Source organism: Phragmites australis, chromosome 16 (assembly GCF_958298935.1).
Source record: "Phragmites australis chromosome 16, lpPhrAust1.1, whole genome shotgun sequence".
Lineage (NCBI taxonomy): Eukaryota > Viridiplantae > Streptophyta > Magnoliopsida > Poales > Poaceae > Phragmites > Phragmites australis.
The window spans coordinates 19,545,627-19,564,175 of NC_084936.1; the positions used below are offsets into that span (position 1 = coordinate 19,545,627).

The window sequence follows — 18,549 nt, forward strand, 5'->3', positions numbered from 1 at the left end:
TCAAAGCAAGTGCGTATAAAAAGCACGCTCTCTAGAGGTCACACTAAACCAATAATGCCAAGCGTAACCTTGACTCGTAAATTATAATCCACCTATGCGAATTAATGGCATGTGTTATGACAGATGTGTGGCAGAGCAACATGAACCAAAACTTGAAACCCTACAAACATATATCTTTGGGATTTCCACATCAACATAGTAATACAGAGATTGTATGATCACAGTATGGGCTTCCCAAATAAATAGTTTGCTTAGTGTACAAGGGATTTATAGGTTCAGGGCGTCTTCACTTTTGGGCATTCCGGTCTTTCTTCCCTAGGTACCTGTGAAATCCAAATTCCAACATTAATATGTTTCATGCGTTAGCTTCAGTATCATGTTACATACTACGGATACAGAAGCTTAGTGAATAATAGGACAAGAATAGATACAAACACACTGGAAAAGAAGGGGAACAAATAAGGGTGTGAAATTAAGTAGTGGATATGAAATCTCTACTTCTGTATTGCCATGGTAACGGATAAGTGGCAAATGCTAACCTGGGAACATATCTTGAATTAGCATGGAATACGATTTAAGGTTAGGATGTGAGCTTCAGCTGGCAGGCGAGCTTAGTGGGAAGTCATAAGCGATGATGGTGGTGGTGACATCAGCCGTTGAAAGGGGCTACGACAATGGGTCGCCTAGAAGGGCATCGTGGAGGTGACTTAGGCGGAGACGGGAAGACGGTTGTGGGTGGTGGAAGTTGGGGTAGGAGGATATTCTAGAGGGGAGCAGGTCAGACTCACGTTATCAGTACATGTTGCATAGAATATTAGTTAAATTTTCATTTTCTAATGATTTATTATATGTAGAAATTCATGTGACACGTCTTAGCCTCATAAGTAGAACATCTAAATTCCTAGTTGACTAGTTTGGGATATCCAATCATTTTTGTTCTGAGTTCCATTAGAGAGGAGGAGTGGGGGTTTGGAGGTCGGCAGAGTCTTATCCCTAGAAGAGGTTTTTTTTTTCAGAAGTTTGGTAAGTTGTGAATTTACACCATATAAAAGGGCGCGAGCAAATTCATCGCCGCACAAGTCTTACCCTTGAGCTCTAGCCCAGTGAGACAACTAATAGAGCTGAAAGCTTTCTTTGCAGGTATGGGATACCATGAGGAAGTAGCTCCGTGATCTTACCATCCATGCGAACCTGACAAAGAGTGCAGAATACACACAAAAAAGTGCAAAAGAACATAGGCGTTAATGATGGTCCGATACGTATATCTTCGAGACAAATCCCCAGTTATTTCACCTACCCCTGTCAGCGGTCATATTGCCGGATATCATTTCAGGAGGCCTTTTCGCATCGGCCACACACTGGAAGCAAAACAAAATTTTCAAAGGGGTTATCACTTTGCATATAATACGCGGTTTGTGTATTTCCATGAGAGAAATTCAGCTAGAAGCCAAACGATCCTAGAAAAAATAGACAAATATAATGAATTGAAAAATAAATTCAATCAGCGCAATCAACAAATGGGGTGCAAATGGGCAGAGTTTGTTGAGCCAGGGTCTGTACTACAGTCTGCAGAGCATTTAGTTGCATCCGGATCATCAGGACTCGGTGCAATGGAAATTAATGGACGGCGGATCGACGGCCTAGACACGACCAAATCGAACTGCAAGGCATGATTTAATTCAAATCAATCCATTTGATTCAAAACCAGAAGTACGACTCTGACAGCCTGACCCAAGCGACCTACGACGTGGCTCACCAAAGTCAAACTATCGATCAGATGTTGCTCATGCATGCAGAGTTGGAGACAGGGCCCCAGAAGTGGGTGGTCCTGGGGCCGACGGGTCTGTTCAAGAACGCCTTGAACGCCACCAACATGGCGGCAGCTTTCGTCGGTGGCAGCGGCGGCGGGAGAGACCGTCTGGGGGAAGAAGAGTGACTACGATTATGCGGAGATGTTGGAGAGAATGGAAATGGTAGACGTGTCCCAAATGCTACTTACCTTCCACCCGGCGGTTTTGGAAGCAATAGAAGGAATCCTCTGAAAGCAACTCTAATAGAGCTCTTGTTCAATCCCCTACCTTATTTCTAGGAGAAAAACGATAAAAAATTGTTTTCTGCCAACTCCTCATTCGACCTAGTTCTTTGAGACACCCTTATTTCTTCACCCGTGTCGCAGCGAGCCTCTATCCCAATCAGATACACTCACCTCTCGTCCCGCGTTGTAACATTGCACCCGCGCACGGCCCTGCATGGCCTACTCCCTCACACCCGTGTTGCCCCGCACCTGCGCCACCACACATGCACTCACACCCGCACGCCCCTGCACTTGCCCGCACCATTGCGCCCCCCCCCCCACCCCACCAAACCCGCCCGCATGGAGAGAGGGAGCTTGGGGAGAGGGAGGTCAAAGAGAGCAGCGGTGAGAGAGGGAGGTTGGTCTGCAGAGAGAAGAAAGATATGGAGAGAAATGAGAAAAAAACTTGTATATATAAGGTTAAATTAAGAAGTTGATTAGAGTACACTGAGAAATAGATAGTGGAATTTAAAAAAGTAATATCCTACTTAAAGGAAGGAGAAATAGAGAATCAAATATAAGTAACCAATTGAAATTGCTCTAAACTGCCATCATACTGACTGTAATCCGCATATTTATACGTAAGCTGCCAAACGAAAGGTATAACTCTCAAAATAATAATAAAAGGAATCCTCTAAGGGGGGGGGGGGGGGGGGGGACGATGAATATTCGATGCGTCATAGTTTGCGCTTGTTGAATCGTATCGAAGGGGAGGAATATAGGGATAAAAAAAATCCGGGCTCAACTGACGGAAGATGCAGAAATAAGGAGCATGCCCTTTATTGACCGAGTGGTACAGTAACCATCATTTAGGCCCTTTTTATTTTGGCCACGAATGTTTTTCTTCTTCTTCATCTCACACAAGCATTTCTTTCCTTGAGACCATACAGTAACCATCATTTAGGCCCTTTTTATTTTGGCCACGAATGTTTTTCTTCTTCTTCATCTCACACAAGCATTTCTTTCCTTGAGACCACCAATTAAATTTACTGTGGGGAAAAGAAAAAGGCCCTGTCAAAGACACTGGTAGCATATGTCCTTGAACAAGGCTAAGTCGTACAGCCCAAATCTCCTCCCAAAAGAATGCTTGAAACATTATTCCGTCATATCGATCGACAAGTATTTACAGTTTTCCAGCATCGAGAACAACATCAAGAACCCCGCTGCCCCACATAATTGGAGGTGTAGTTCTACCTTTTGTGTTTATGAAAGCATGGTTTATTGCTTTTAACTTATGATTAGAACAAAAGGATGAATGAATAAAGGCCATTCTATACAATGCACATACAACTTACAACAAGGTTGGTGTAGCTTGTCTTCAACACGAGATGTATTGGTCATTTTTCGACGGTTGAGTTAGACACGACGTGGCTACCAACCCTGCTCATAGTTTTCGATACGACAGGCTGAAGCCGCTTACTACTTGAACTTTCATTGGAACCCTCCAATCGCTTCTGATACTCTTTCTGAAGCTCCTCGAGACGACTGGACACCTGAAATATAAAATATGGTAGGGCCACGGTTATTATTATCTACCAGGCATGGTAGTATCACCACCAGTTTTCACATCATTGTAACTGGCAAATGAAACAATTCATTCCAATTTGCCATTTCACTCATCCAAATGAAGTGGATGAAGTTTGCTAGATTTTCGTACATGTCTGAATGTAAAAAAAAGTGAGAATGAACATGCAGGCGCAGTTAGGTAAGTTCAATGCTGCAGAGGAACAGAACTGAAACAAGAAATACAAGGTAATAGTAGCGTAGTGTTATAATAAAGAACTCATCAAACACAACAATATTGGAAAAATTAGATAGTAAACAGAAGCATCCACATAAATAGCTACATTAATAAAACCAACAAAGAAAATTTATACAATAACTGTTATTTATAACATACTATTGAGTTCTCTTATACTATGCAAAGGAGACAGATCATTGTAACGTAAAGCATAAAGACAAATGGGACGTAATTTCAGGAAACAGTACAGAACAGCTTTTGGTTTTTGCCGTGATGGGAAAACTAAAAGGAAGAAATGAATAATGGTACCGGTAGGCATATAAGATCAAATTTATCCCACAGCAAAAGCACACAGAAAACATGTTATAAACTATAAAATTTTCGCAATAGAAAATTTATCACCTTAAATGAGAAGGCAAGTGGCAATAATGCATCTGGATCAGTTGCCGCCTCGGGGAAGTTTCTGAAGGCATGTAAAATTTTCTCGAAAGGCAATTTGACCTGGCAGTAAGATAGCCATTCAACATTTCTCAACATTTGTTTAAATATAGCTTCAAGCAAAACCGACAAAAGACACAAAAGGCTAACCAAATCATCATGGCAGAATCTCAAAAGAGCCAAACCCACTTGGAATACCACCTTAATACCCTGTAATTAGTAATCAGCCGGCAATCAGAAATAGCAAGCAGATAAGAAAGTGCACAATATAATAGGTATCTTTATAGTCTTACTTGCAAGATTGGTAACTTAGTAACTGAAAACTAGAATAAATTGGAAGCATCAAACAACAATATGATCATATGAAAGAACCATAAATTCATGTCAAAAAATAATTGGACTTGAAAAGTGTGTCGAAAAAGGAAACCACAAGCACATGCATCATTAGAAGACCATTTTAGAGTAGGAATGCATATCATTCAACTATATATTAAGTTTAAACACTTTATATAAATAAATTAGTAGGCTTTCCTAATGAAAGGAGTCACACTGATCTAAAATAAATACAATCGTACTGTTTATGAAGCCACCATGCTTGAAAAACAACCACTGCTCATAAGTCATAACCTCAAATAAAATCTAAATACAAAATACATATGTGGCTGGATATGATGCTAACCTCGTAAAGAAAGACATCCCAAACTCTAAGAGTTAGATGAAATGGGAAGGAATATGAGAAAACTGTGATAAACCATTGGCTTGCATACATGCTTGGGTTTATCATTTCTTCAACAAAATGTAGCCCCAGTTTTGGCATGTACTCCATAACTAATTTCTCAAGCTGATACAGATATTGCTGCACAAGCGGCAAACCAGCCTGTAAGGATACAAACAGTATCAGTAGAAGTTTATAACAAGCAGGTTTCCTCCAGAAAAAAAGCTGCCACCTTTTGCATTTCCCACATTACTAATCACTCAAACTGAAGATGGACACTGCTGGCAGAAGATAATGTAGGCAGGAATATGAACAGTCAATTTACTTAGTAATTTATCACTTGTATACGTTAGATAAGGTAGACAATGAAGACAACCATGAAAATGTGATGCCCAAGTTTGCAAAGAAGTTTTCTTTTGTTTGTGGGGGTGGGGGTTGAATTGCAGAAAAAGTATTGTTCCAGTGAAAAAATTCAATTACCTGATACAAGCCTTCCATTGGAGCATGAACAGCTCCCTTCAGCAAGGCGACTAATAACCAGAATGCATCCTCCTCGCTCATGTAAAGAAGCAGCAGCCCTGCTAAAAATCCCATTCCCTGAAAAATGATTGTGCAAAGAAACAACATATTATTCCGGAAATATCTTTGTATCCAAATATTAAGTCCGCAGAGTTAACACAAACCTGCACATATCCAACGTCCCTATCATAGACAGAATATGCTTTTAAAATGTTATACAAGGATCTTTGCCCTGGACCATGTCTTTTTTGGAAGAAAATATGAGATGGAAATGTACGTGATATGTCACGAATAATTTCCAATTCGGAGGCTGATGTCTCGTATATCACCAGTGTCTGTCCAAAGAATAGCACAATGACATTAATATACTAAGAACAAGAACTCTACTCTACAAAGTAGTATGGTCATTTAGAAATATAAAGACAACAAGAAAGCAAGATATAATGATAACGAGTACTGAAAACTAGGTCAAATTGTTCCTTCAAAATAGCTGCAAACTTCAGTGAAGTCAGGACTAAGTATGATGGAGTCAAATGTAAAAATTGCACATCAAAAATGAGCTTCAAGCCTTCAACACGATCCAAGGTCAATGTGAGTAATGGCCTTATTATAAATTATCTTCAAAGAGTTCAGCTATTATTTTCCTAACAATAGGAGTAGGATTTATATGAGCTAGATTGTAACACATTCTGTGTTCCCCTGTTTCTCTTCAAATCTTAGTCTAAGAGTCAAGTATTTTTGCATGGGGAAAAACTCTAATTAGAAAACCACAATCATATAAATGCCAAACAGAGTAAAAAGATGATAATGAGCACCTCATAAACCCCGGGGTTCATTAGCAAGAGGTCTCGGCTTCCTGAAATCAACTGCCAAACAAGTCCTCTGAGACAATCAGGAATCCCTTTCCTTATTCTCCTTTTAACCACATGGGGGTTCCTTCTAACATAATGCTTCCAGTCACTGCCACCAACACCTATCATCTTCCTCCATTTTCTTATCCGCCTTTCCTCCCTATGGTAATGGCAAAAAAAAAAAAAGGAAAAAATTACATGTGTGAGGTAGTTTGTTTAGAGAATAAATAAGTAGCGTGTGGTAAATTAGTCTACTACAGGAAACGAATGATAATATGGTGCCAGAGTGACCTGGATAGATTGTAATAAGAAGTGTGCTTTATCAGCGAAGCAGTCAAATGTATTAGAACTGTTCTTGCATCAGTTGCTAAACAGCTAAGATCCAAGCCTAAGTGCAGAAATGTATAATGTACCAGCCACTAGAAAGTAGAAACTAGAAACTGAGTTGATTATACCACAACATATTGGAATGGACTAACTTAATGAAATGGCAGAAAGCAATTAATCAAGAAGGTATGATATGATGAACGTATCACATAGTCAACATAGGTCGACTATAACGGTAAGCTCTTGTACAGCATGTCATACCTCTCACGTTCAGGTGTGGATCTGCTTTTAGAAATTCCTTCAGAGGAATTGCTTTGTTCTGGCTTTAAAAAACCAAATCTGTCCACGGCACGAGAAGGAGCTGGTCCTGGTTCAGTGTCATTTATCGCTTTCTTCTTATCCATTCCAGTGAGTACGCTCGGATGCCTTGTCTATATATCAAGAAAGATATCCTGCTTTTTATTTCGAAAAACCCTCCATTAATGTAAAGCTCCCAACACACGAATTGAGCATGGAACAAAGTAGAATATGTGTTTAAAATAAAACCTACGAAGACAAAGTAATGAAAATAGATAGAAGTAAAACAAAAAGGTGCTTGCATGATTTCACGTGGCTAGTATCATGAGATCAAACAACAACATCGTTTTTTTAGTGTCAACACTAGATGTGCAAAGACATGAATTAAGGTAAAATGAGCATTCGTGTCCACAGCTAAATGGGACCCCATTACCGAGACCCAAAGGATCAGGTTACCCGAAGCAGTAATTTAACAGCAAGCAAGATCTCGATCCCTCTACACTGCAGAATCCAATCGCACTTCAGTGTTGGGATCACGCCCAACAGTCCGAGGAGGCAATCCGGAACAATTTCCTTCTTCTTGCAACGTTTCTCCTCCTTCCTCCCAACACCAAGCGAAAAATGCAGGTCATTAGCCACCTCCAGCCCGCAGCCAAATTCCCCGTCAATCAGAGACCCGTAACCACACCAAAAATAAATCCCCCAAATTCCACCGGTGAGGCCACCCCCGATGAAACGTCCACACGCGGCCAACAACGACCGAATCCGACGCAACCGACGCCCGAACGTACCGAACGGATCCCGTCCCCACCAGGGACCCGGGACGAGAACGCCTGAGCGGGAGGAGCCAGGAACCGGAGACGGGCCTTGGGAGGCCCCTGAAAGCGGCGGGGGAGCGGGCTGCTTCGTGCTTCCTCCTCGCGGTGCCCGGCCGGGGCGACGGAGAGGACGAGGCCGTGGAGGCGCCGGCGCGATTCGTTCTCAGAAGCCCTGCCCCGTTTCTGTGATTTTCATTTTGGTCCCTGGCGAGTCATTTGATTTTGTTATTTTGGGGAACGCGGTCGGGGGACGTCAGACGTGGATTGGAGTTCGGGAGTCCTTTCTTTTTTTCCTTCGTTTTTTTAAAGAAAAATATGCGGATTTTCTTGTCGCGGTAATAACGAGTGGGGCTACAGAAACGAGCTGGATGATTGAATGGTGAGTTGGTGACGTGTAACACCCCGACGAACAAAACAAATTCGGAGGGTCATTTAAGTTAACCAACAAAATCTGTCGAAAGCTAAGGAAAAAAATTTCAACAGCACCTCCTCTGAAAGCGGAGGTATAACAGGCAACAACAAACCAGACAGAACAGATATAGAATATCACACTAGCAAAATAAAGATCCTAGCAAACGAGATACAAGCCTCGACCAAACAACTGAACCACTATCAAACTCACTATATACATTACAGGGCAAAAGACAATATCTAACAAGACATCAGGTTTAGCCCAAGAGAGAAGGTGAACGCGCAGGCGACGTGTAGCTACCCATCCCGCAAGCGATTTGACAACTCAAAAGAAAACTGGAAAGAAAACACGAGTGAGATTCGAAAATCTCAGCAAGAGAAATGTACTTAACAAAAAGCTATTTAGCCACAGTTGAATGTGCTAACAATTCTAAATAGAAACTAGTAATGAAACAGACCGCCAACATTAGGAGAAACAATTATGACTAAGCAAGTCCAATGATAACATTAATCATTTTAACATTCGGTTGGTATAAGCCTTCAGAGCCGCATATATATCTATATACAAGCTAACTAAAGGAAAAAAAAAAAGATTTGATGCGAATAACTCATTGAATTTCAAAAGAAGACATAACTATGCACATGCCATGCTCTCCTCACCCTTACCCCTCCTCGGGTAACGTAAGGGTGTGCACCGTACCCCTCCTCGGGTGACATACGGTGTTGTACCGGTACGGTCACGGTCAGAAGACGACGACAAACTTCCAATGCATGAGATGTATATGTATGACGTGCTTCAAGCGTAACTAACATAACTCCCGAAATATGCTTGAGACTTCAAAAAAAATATTGCATAAAATAATAATGAACAACTATAGAATGGCATATCGTGCTTACTGCACTTCATAAATCCAACATCGAGGAAATTTCTGGAAACGTAAACATCATAGTAACCGGCTCATAATCAGTTATTCAGATTAAATGAATGCCTTGTAATTAAAGAATGCAGACAACCCAATAAGAGATTAAAGCGTAGCCATTCGCTACAATCACTTGCCTTTACCGACGATGAAGCCAGGCACTAGTCGTGACGTGAGGTCGCACCACCTGAACAAACACACAATTAGTACAACGATACCACAACGACGAAGTAGAAGAGGACACACGCTAATACGCCAAAAACACCTAAACCAATTACCGAAGAAGAATAACGTCCATGCCATCGGTACGCCTATATTTCGAAAAACTAAACAGAAAACTGTATCACATGAAATGATACACTATTTCCAATTCAGAGTCGAACCAAAGTTCTCACTAAAGATGGCCAAATGGGCCAATCGGGCCGGCCCGGCACGGGCCCATCTCGGCACGGCCCGATTGGCCCATTTACTGTTACGGGCCGTGCCGTGCCAGCCCGCGTGCCGAGCCGTCGGCCCACGGCACGGCCCAACTATCACCGTGCCGTGCCGGGCCGGCCCACGGCACGGTCAGCACGATGGGCCCGGCCGGCACGATGGGCCCGTTCGGCACGATGGGCCCGTTCGGCACGGTGGAGGCACGATAGGCCCGTTTGGCACGACGGGCCCGATCGGCACGGTGGAGGCACGACGGGCCAGGTCGGCACGGGAAGGCACGACGGGCCCGGCCGGCACGGTGGAGGCACATTGGGCCCGTCAGCACTCAAAAAAATAGGAAAAAATCAAAAATAATAGCTAAAAAAATCCAAAAAACAATAAAAAAAATATGGAAAATAAATACATAACATCTTTATTGATTGGTTGCCTCGTTAAAAACCTTTCTACTAGAAGAAAAAAAGAGTACAACCAATGATTATGCTCCGAAAATTACATGATTTCATTAGAAACCCCAGAATTTTGCTTGCAATTTTTAATATGCTTCCTCAAGTGTCCCGTTCCATGTGAAGATCTGGCACCTATTTCTATACTGCATATATTACACTTAGCAAATCTTACCTGTTCCCCGTTAATTTCTTTGAAGACCTTTTCAAAATGTTGCCACACTTGGGACTATGCACGTGAGTTCTCGGCGCCTTGATCCATGAATTGAAAATATGGAATTAGTTTCTTGATGTGAAGTGAATACTGGCTACTTGGCTAGCAAATAGGAAAAGAGAGATGGGTGGGCAGGGTGGGCAATGAGAATACATGGAGTTTGAGATGGAGTAGATGGTATTTATAGGCCACGATGAGAGGAGAGGTAGGTGGGGGTGGGGCCGCGAGGGGTATTTTAAAAAAATAAACAAAAAATATGAATAAAAAAACTTAGAAATAATAGGGGCACATGATTAATTCTAAAAATGAGCTTTATTGATAGGTTGCCTCATTAAAAACCTTTCTAGCAAAGGAAAAAAGAGTACAACCTAGCTCAGAAAATTTAAAATTACACGTTCTCATCAGCATCTAGATACAAATTTTGGAATGATTCTTCAAGCTCAGTATTTTCTGCAGTGTGTTGCATTCATGCTTCAGCTTGTTCCCAATCCTTTACTATGGTGAGTATTTCAACCATCTCACTTGACAGATTTGTTCTTCTCTCTTCGATTATCCTTCCTGTAAGACTGAAGGCAGCCTCAGAAGAAACTGTAGATACAGGAACCGTTAACAAATCTCGCGCTAACAGTGAAAGGACTGGATAATTCGTCTTGTGCTCATGCCACCATTGCAGTATGTTGAAGTTTTCTTGTTCGTGGCTGATAACGTCACTGTCGATGAAGGTAGTTAGCTCCCCTCCGGATGTTGGAATTCCGGTGCCCGTAGACGATCGTGACGAAGAGTCTGAACTTCTTGATGAAGAACCTGCACCAAATATTTTCCCCCACGTTGTCGTCTTCTTACTTGTTGTGGGTGCTAGTGGAGGTCGTTGCAGGCGAACTCCGCCATACTTTGTTTCATATTTACTATAAACTTCGAATAACTTAGAACGAACATTAGTATAATAATTAGAATAATCATGGCCAAGAGCATCACCTAGAATTGCGAGAACTCTACAGAAAGCTGCAATTTTAGCTCTAGGATCTAAAATAAAGACAAAAGCGTATAACAAAGGAATTTCTTTCCAGTACTTTAAGAATTTAGATTTCATAGGAACTACACAATCTCTTAAAAGATTATCATTTTCATAGTTGTTTAAATGAGTAGCAATTTCAACAATATTATGCACTACTAAACAAGATGTTGGATAATAAACTCCTGATAAACTCACAGTTGAATCATAAAAAAATTCAAGAAACTCCAGTATCCTTTCAGCAACATACCAATGCGCTTCCGTGAGTAAGGTTTGACCCCCATGCTGATGGTAATGTGTATGAATAAACACACCAAATGTGCTCTTATATGGTATAATATTTTTAAGCATCAAGAAAGTAGAGTTCCATCTCACCGGCATGTCCAGAGCAAACTTACGTGGACGCACACCCATTGCAACACAATATTGTTTATATGCTGCAATTCGTTGGTTAGAGGAGTTCACAAAAGATATTGCAGTACGAAAATCTTCTAAGTATCGCGATAACCTCTTCAAACCGGATTTTACTATAAGATTGATAATATGACAAGCATAACGTTGATGTAACAAGAAAGATTCATCATAAGTACTAAACAACGGAGTAAGAATATCCATTGCTCTAGAATTTGCACCGGTATTATCTAAAGTGATAGAAAATATTTTATTCGTGAGGCCAAAGTCTGCAACTACTTGAGATATTTTTTCAGCAATATTTTCACCGGTATGCGCGTTGTCAATCAAGCGAAAACCTATTATTCTCTTTTCTAATTCCCAATCATTATTAACAAAATGAGCAACCACGCTAAGATAATCCTCTCTAGCCCTACCTGCCCATATGTCCGAGGTCAAAGCAACTGAAAATGTACATGTTTGCAACATTTCTTTAAGTTTGCTACGACACGTATTGTAGTATTTTACCATATCCCTACTAGTTGTCTGTCTAGAAACATGCGTGAACCTAGGATTATGAGCTTGCTTAATGTAATCTTCAAATGCAGCAGACTCACTGATATTGAGTGGTAGATCCGCTCTTGCAATGAAGCGACATAGCTCTTTTCGAGCATTGACAGAGTCGTACTCCCAATGATGAACAGAGCCGTCGGGGTTGTACTGCAACACCGTCTGCTTCATGGCTGCTCCACTCTTTCGCTTGCAACTTATGGCGTGCCTCTTCAAGTGCCCCGTTCCACCCGAGGGCTTTGCAGATAATTCATTTTTACAAATATAATACTTAGCATACCTGACACTTACCCCATCTTCCTCTTTGTAGATCCTTTCAAAGTCTTGCCAAACTTCGGAAGTACCGGCTCTTGATCTTTTAGACCCGCTGCTTGCTAATGTGTGCGCACTTGTAGAGCCTGACGATGGCACTCCTGCTGCATCACCTGGATCTGGATGTGAACCAACCGGAGGTTCACCGTCGGGTCCATCATCACCTGCAGCACTAGTATCAAAGGGGCCGTAGTCCCATGTGAGTCCTTGGAGAAAAAAATCATGATCTATGGATGTATCATGATCACCGGCATCCATGATCAATGTCGAATGACACTACAAAAATTGCAAATATTCAGAGTTAGAAATAATCAAATAATAAAACTAATAATAAAATAAGACTCAACAACGATGCAAAAAAAATCACCAAGATTTCTTCAACTTCAAGATAGCAAATCAGCAGGATGACGATTTTGGAATTGCTCAGATTTTTTTGCAACAATTCAAACTAATTTTGCCAAATTATCGCTAATTCTCACGAACTTTGAGACAAGAATGAGAGGAGGAAACAAGAGAGAAAATGGTGTTGCTGGTGTGGAATGGAAGGGCAAGGTGCTCCTCTATTTATAGGTGAAAAATGGTGATTTTTGCAATTTTTTTCGAATTTTTTGGAGCTCAAACAGTCACAAAACGGCTATAAAATTCAAAAATATCGGGTTGGCCCGTTTAACCCGTTAACCCGCGTGCCCCCGCCGGCCCATCGTGCCCCACGTGTCGGCCGTGCCGTGCCCCCCGCTGTGGGCCGTGCCGTGCCGTGGGCCGCCGCGTGCCGAGCCGGCACGGTGGGCCATGCCGTGCCGGGCCGGCCGTGCCGTGATGGGCCGGCCGTGCCGTGATGGGCCACCGCGTGCCGTACCTGAGCCGGGCCATGCCAGGCCGTCGTGCCCGTGCCGCCCGTGGGCCGGGCCGTGCCCGTGCCGGCCCGACTCGGCCGGGCCGTGCCGTGCCGGCCCGTCGTGCCGCGCGCTCGGCCCAGGCACGGCCCGTGGCCTCGTGCCGTGCCGGCCCGGCCCATCTCGGCTCGGGCCGGGCCGTGCCTGGGCCGTGCCTACAGTTCCGTGCCTCGGGCCGGCCCAGTAAGCACGGCCCATTTGGCCATCTTTAGTTCTCACTAATTAGACTTTGCTCCGCTGAACGAAAAGAATACTTCGACTCGGATGTCGTATCTTCGAATCAACAACGATTATCAAAACGAATCAAACTATTGATCACATGAAATGATACGACACGAATTGCTTGATTTGATTTAATCCAACCACAAATGTCCAGAAATTACCGAGAAATCGCCTTCGAAAGATTGACGACGAATCCGACGAAAATCCGAAATTTCCAACTTTTTCCTTTTTTCTTCTTTTTCTTTTCTTTTTTTTTCTCTTTTCTTTTTCTTGACGTCACGTCAGGCTCGTCCGTTTCTTTTTTCCTTCGTTTCGTTTTGTTTTGTTTACAACGTGATCTCAAAATGATAGACACGATCAACTCAATACAGCTCTACGGTGAAGTAACGAGGATACAACTCTACGGTGAAGTAACATATAAAATAATTTTCTATTTAGATAAGATTTACTATTTTAAGATTTAACTTAGAGATATGTGACGACCATCAGTACCGCAGAAGCCACTTCTACCGTGCATTGCATATAATTTCTCTCAAATTATTCCTGTTTGCCAAAAAAAAAAGTCTCCCCGTTTAGAATGTTGAAATTTTATAACGAAAAATTACAGTGAAATTCCACGTTCAAAATGCGTACACATTCAGAAACATTTTGAAGAACAGAACTCTCGTCACTGAAAAAAATTATGAGAACAATTTGAAAAGAATGGAATGAATTACCACGAAATCGAGAAGGGACTAAAATAAAGTACACTGGCAGCAGAGTAAGTTGGTACGAACTACGATGCAGCTGATGGCGGCAAGCCACGTTCTGTTCACGCATACAGCAAAAACTAGTCATGCCAGCTGAATTAGTCTGATCAATTAGTTTGGCCACGTTCTGTTAACTCAGGTCAAGAAGTCTAGCTACATGAATCTTGGTCAATAAGCAAATAGTGAAATTCCACGAAATCCGTTTGGTCAAACAGACACAAAGTCTCTGAAAAAAAATTGTTGTTGTTTTGGACAGCGGCATGATGCTTCGTGTGCTTAAGGTAAATAACAGCCAACATCAGATAAAGTGCATGATAAACACCGCATAATAATTCAAAAGTACTTTTATAACAAATGTACTCGTATTACTTTGATCTAGCAAATTTGGTTCTGCATTGGTTCTATGCATCCTAATTATAAATTAGAGGTCTGGTGCAAACTCTTATATTATAAGAGTCAATATAGTTTTTTATATAAAATAAATTCAGTTCATCATATTGTGTAAAGTTAGACTATACACATTCTAAAATAATGTCAATCTGTATCTCAAATGAAGTGGTTTTAATAAGTTACGGCTTTCTTGTCATTCACCAACGACTAGATAGATGAAAAACGCGTTTTTATGCTTTAGGATCAACTCGCGAGGTCTCTCTTCTCTCCGCTTATTTTAGCACATCCCACGGTAAGATCATAGAATATTTCATATAATCTTTCGTCAACGATTTCGTGTACCATCGCAAAATATGCATATATACACGCTCATCCTCATCAGCCCAAGCAAATAACACACAATTCAGTTTAGTTAGCATGTACGCAACAAAGCCGCTCTCCCTGTTCAGGAGCCAGCCGGAGGCGGCGTCACGGCCGCCGCCGGAGGGCCGGAACTCCGGCTACCTCGTCGTGAAGAGCCCCGACGACGACGGCGACGACGGCAAGACGTGCTGCTGGGGCACGTGCGGCGGGACGCGCGTGTGGGAGCTCCCGTTCCCGCAGAACCGCGTGCTCACGGTGCGGTACACGGAGGACCACGACGAGAGCAACACCACCTACGCCGACGCCGTCGTGTTCGTGCCCGTCCCCGACCAGCCGCTCGCGTCCAACCGCTACTACGCCGTCATCGCCACGGGCAGGCGCAAGGGGCTCGTCAGGGCGTGCTCCCGCGAGGAGGACATGACCCCGTGCTGCTTCTGCCGGTGCATCAGCGACGTGGAGCCGCGGCCGTTCGACCCGGCCGACGTCTACCAGCAGATCGAGATCGTTCAGCGCCGGCGGGGGCGGTTCACGGCGAGGGCCGTCGCCGCCGACGGCTTCCCGTACTTCCTGTACCGCAAGAAGTACTGGCGCGTGTACGCGTCCAAGCCCAAAAACTACGACCTCGGCGAGGCGGCGCGGGGCCTCGACGCCGCGCTCCGATCGCGCCAGCTATCTGACGCCAACCTCCTCGACGCTCTCCCGGCGCCGACCAACATGGCCGTCGGGAAATGGTACTGCCCATTCTACCTCATCAAAGAAGACGGCGTCGCGCCAGCAGAGCAGATGGACCGCAGCGCGTTCTACGAGGTGGCGCTCGAGCAGCGCTGGGAGCTGGTGCACGAGCACCGCGGCGGCTCGAAGCTGGCCAGCAAGAAAGCATTCATCGGCGGGAGCGTGGAAGCGAGGCAGGAGGCGGGGAGCTCGCGACACGGCGATGCGTACGCATGGTTCAGGGCGACGGCGACGGGGCAGAGGATCGGGGTGTGCACGAGCGTGTGGGAGAGGATGCGGTGGGAGGAGTACAGAGGTGGGTGGGTCGACGAGGAGGAGGACGCCGGGAAGGTGGCCGGCGGATCCGTGCTGGTGGAGAGATTCGTGGTGAAGAGGATGGATGGCAGCGTGGCCGTGGCCTTTGACTTTGTGCATCTCAACAAGATCAGAGCAAAGGAGTTGTGAATTCAGCCTTACTTTTGCTTGCACGCGCATGTTTGTGTGTGTGTGTGTGAGAGAGAGAGGAGATGGTAAATTATGTAGGTGTCTGTGAGATAATGGTAATGGTGTTATTAAGGCTTCTTGCTTAATTAGGCTGTTCATCGCCTTGCATCTATATCCAGGGTTCATCGTTTAAGGTTTTTGTGTAAATTAAGTTTTGTGTACTTTTGGTATTGTGTGCCATATAAAATTAAATATTTGTTATATTTCCAGTGATGCAGATTCCGGAACAAAAGTCATGCAACTCCGATATGCTCCGTTCCCTTAACCAGGCCACGGTCTATGAGTTGCCGGCCGGTTAATTCTTCAACAGGCACGAGGTAAGAGCTAGATCACTTTCCCTCCTACTGCTTAAAAGCTCAGCATGTAAAAAAATCAATCAGATCAACAATGTTGTGTATTTGGGAGCGCTGCAACAAGTTGGAGAAATAATTTGGGATACGTCCCGTGTTCAAAGAAAAAATGTTTAATTGCATCGGGAGCATTCTGTTGTGTTTCTATTTAATCTCATCTCATGCAGCAGTGTTCTTTCCCTTTCCCTTTCCTTTTATTTTCTCTCTCTCTCTCTCTCTCTTTTTTTTTGCGAGGCCGTAAGCTTCTTCATTCCCATGTGCGTATACTCTTCCTGAAGTGTCACACGCAAGAAAAGTCAACGTATACACATCTAGTGCCGTGACGAACCGGTCAAGCCATAACTCAAAATTCGTGATGAATAAGCAAGTGGTGAAGTTCGACAAAACCCCTGTGGTCAAGGTCAAATAAAGACCGAAAGATAAAGTGGTGGTTCATGCATATGACAGCGATGCGTAGCGTAATCGTATAACCTGGATTGTGGTCTACATCAATGTGGTTACTTCTACGCAATATTTAAGGAAAAAAGATTAAGAGTTCCGGCTATCAAACGATTTTTAAAAAACAAATCAGTTATATATATATGTAGCATCATCATTTTTTTATAAATATAAAATGAGCTATTTTAGAAAATCGATCCGCAACTACAAATATGTTATCTCTCCCTCTTTATTCTAGAAAACCCTAAAATAAAATCTATAGAAATATGCTCTTAATGTACACTAGAAACATGAAGAGTCATGTAAAGAACATGTGGATTTAAACGAGACTTAGCTTTATTGCAAGTAGTGTAGCGTGACACGTAGTGTTCAACATCGCGTCTGATCTTTGACCAAAAGAAGTGGACGATCAGCACATCTTTAGTCTTTTTTACCCTAAAATGTATCATCAATCCTCTTCCATGCGCCTCCTACAACAACAAAAGACAAAAGAAGACAAACGGAGCTAGCTAGAATACATAACTTGTTAGCACAATAGAGCAAACCGTCATTTAGCACATATTTATTCCATATTTTCCATTCTTTACAGTGTTCAATTACTTTTTAAAGTCTAAATCAGCAACATATATGTCTTTCATATTCTCTAAACCAAAAATCTTATGAACAAATTGAGATAGTATGGTATAATACCTAGAAAGCGTATCGGTAATCACATTGTCATTAACTTTCTTATGCTTTATGACATACGAAAACAACTTAATCAATTCTGCACATTTAGCATGTCGTTTATTTAGTTTAGCTTGATTCCTAATACATTTCAATGATTCATGATCAGAATGTATAAACAAATTCTTTAGGCCATAGATAATGTTGTCAAGTTTCAAGCACACGAACTAAAGTATACAATTCTTTATCATAGGTAGAATAGTTCAGACTTAGCCCACTTAATTTCTTGCTAAATAAACAATAGGTTTACCTTTTTGAATTAGCACATCTCCAATTCTAATCCCGCTAGCATCACATTCTAGCTCAAAAGTCTTACCAAAATTCAGGAGTTGGAGCAATGGAGCTTAGGTAAGCTTTTTTTTCAACAACTTGAATGTTCTTTCTTGTTCGGGTCCCCATTTAAAAGCTACTCCTTTCTTTGTTAACTCGTTCAATGGAGCAGCAATGGTGCTGAAATCCCGCATAAAACGCTGATTGAACCCCGCAAGATCAAGAAAGCTTCTCACCTGTGTGACAGTCTCAGGGGTCGACCAGCTCTTTATGACTTTGATTTTTTTGCTTCATCCACCTCTATTCCCTGTGGAGTAACAACATAGCGAAGAAAATAGACTCGATCCGTGCAAAAATGCACTTTTTGAGGTTACCAAACAAACGTGAATCTCTCAAAGCATTAGAAATAACACGTAGATGATCAAAATATAGTTCATGTGACTTGC

The 18,549-nt window shown here is 42.7% G+C and overlaps 2 protein-coding genes and 1 pseudogene across 5 annotated transcripts; 1 reads left to right on the forward strand and 2 right to left on the reverse strand.

Moving 5' to 3' along the window:
* Window positions 1-286: 286 nt before the first annotated feature.
* Window positions 287-2,307, reverse strand: LOC133895115 (mitochondrial pyruvate carrier 1-like; annotated as a pseudogene).
* An 806-nt stretch (window positions 2,308-3,113) lies between these two features.
* LOC133896116 (uncharacterized) lies at window positions 3,114-8,008 on the reverse strand. 4 transcript variants are annotated; one of them, XM_062336631.1, is made up of 9 exons: window positions 7,754-8,008; window positions 6,927-7,117; window positions 6,303-6,498; window positions 5,652-5,822; window positions 5,449-5,565; window positions 4,933-5,130; window positions 4,404-4,463; window positions 4,218-4,316; window positions 3,114-3,567 (listed from the first exon to the last, which is right to left on the reverse strand). In XM_062336631.1, the coding sequence occupies exons 2-9, from the start codon at window positions 7,067-7,069 to the stop codon at window positions 3,412-3,414; spliced, it is 1,140 nt and encodes a 379-aa protein (XP_062192615.1). In that variant the 5' UTR covers window positions 7,070-7,117; window positions 7,754-8,008; the 3' UTR covers window positions 3,114-3,411. The 4 variants fall into 4 exon arrangements, with proteins under 4 accessions (XP_062192615.1, XP_062192618.1, XP_062192614.1 ...); XM_062336634.1 differs by having other exon boundaries at window positions 6,927-7,120; XM_062336630.1 differs by having other exon boundaries at window positions 7,829-8,007.
* Window positions 8,009-15,017: 7,009 nt separating this feature from the next.
* On the forward strand, window positions 15,018-16,500 carry LOC133894828 (uncharacterized). Its single transcript, XM_062334999.1, has one exon. The coding sequence runs from the start codon at window positions 15,159-15,161 to the stop codon at window positions 16,278-16,280; it is 1,122 nt and encodes a 373-aa protein (XP_062190983.1). The 5' UTR covers window positions 15,018-15,158; the 3' UTR covers window positions 16,281-16,500.
* Window positions 16,501-18,549: the final 2,049 nt, after the last annotated feature.

What these genes read in the sequence shown, in the direction of transcription:
- LOC133896116 (XM_062336631.1), bottom strand. Translation starts at nt 7,069, where the DNA reads ATGGATAAGAAGAAAGCGATAAATGACACTGAACCAGGACCAGCTCCT. An exon ending in TCCACACCTGAACGTGAGAG is followed by an intron (nt 6,499 to 6,926) that starts GTATGACATGCT and finishes CCATTACCATAG; the next exon opens with GGAGGAAAGGCGGATAAGAA. An exon ending in TGAACCCCGGGGTTTATGAG is followed by an intron (nt 5,823 to 6,302) that starts GTGCTCATTATC and finishes TTCTTTGGACAG; the next exon opens with ACACTGGTGATATACGAGAC.
- LOC133894828 (XM_062334999.1), top strand. Translation starts at nt 15,159, where the DNA reads ATGTACGCAACAAAGCCGCTCTCCCTGTTCAGGAGCCAGCCGGAGGCG.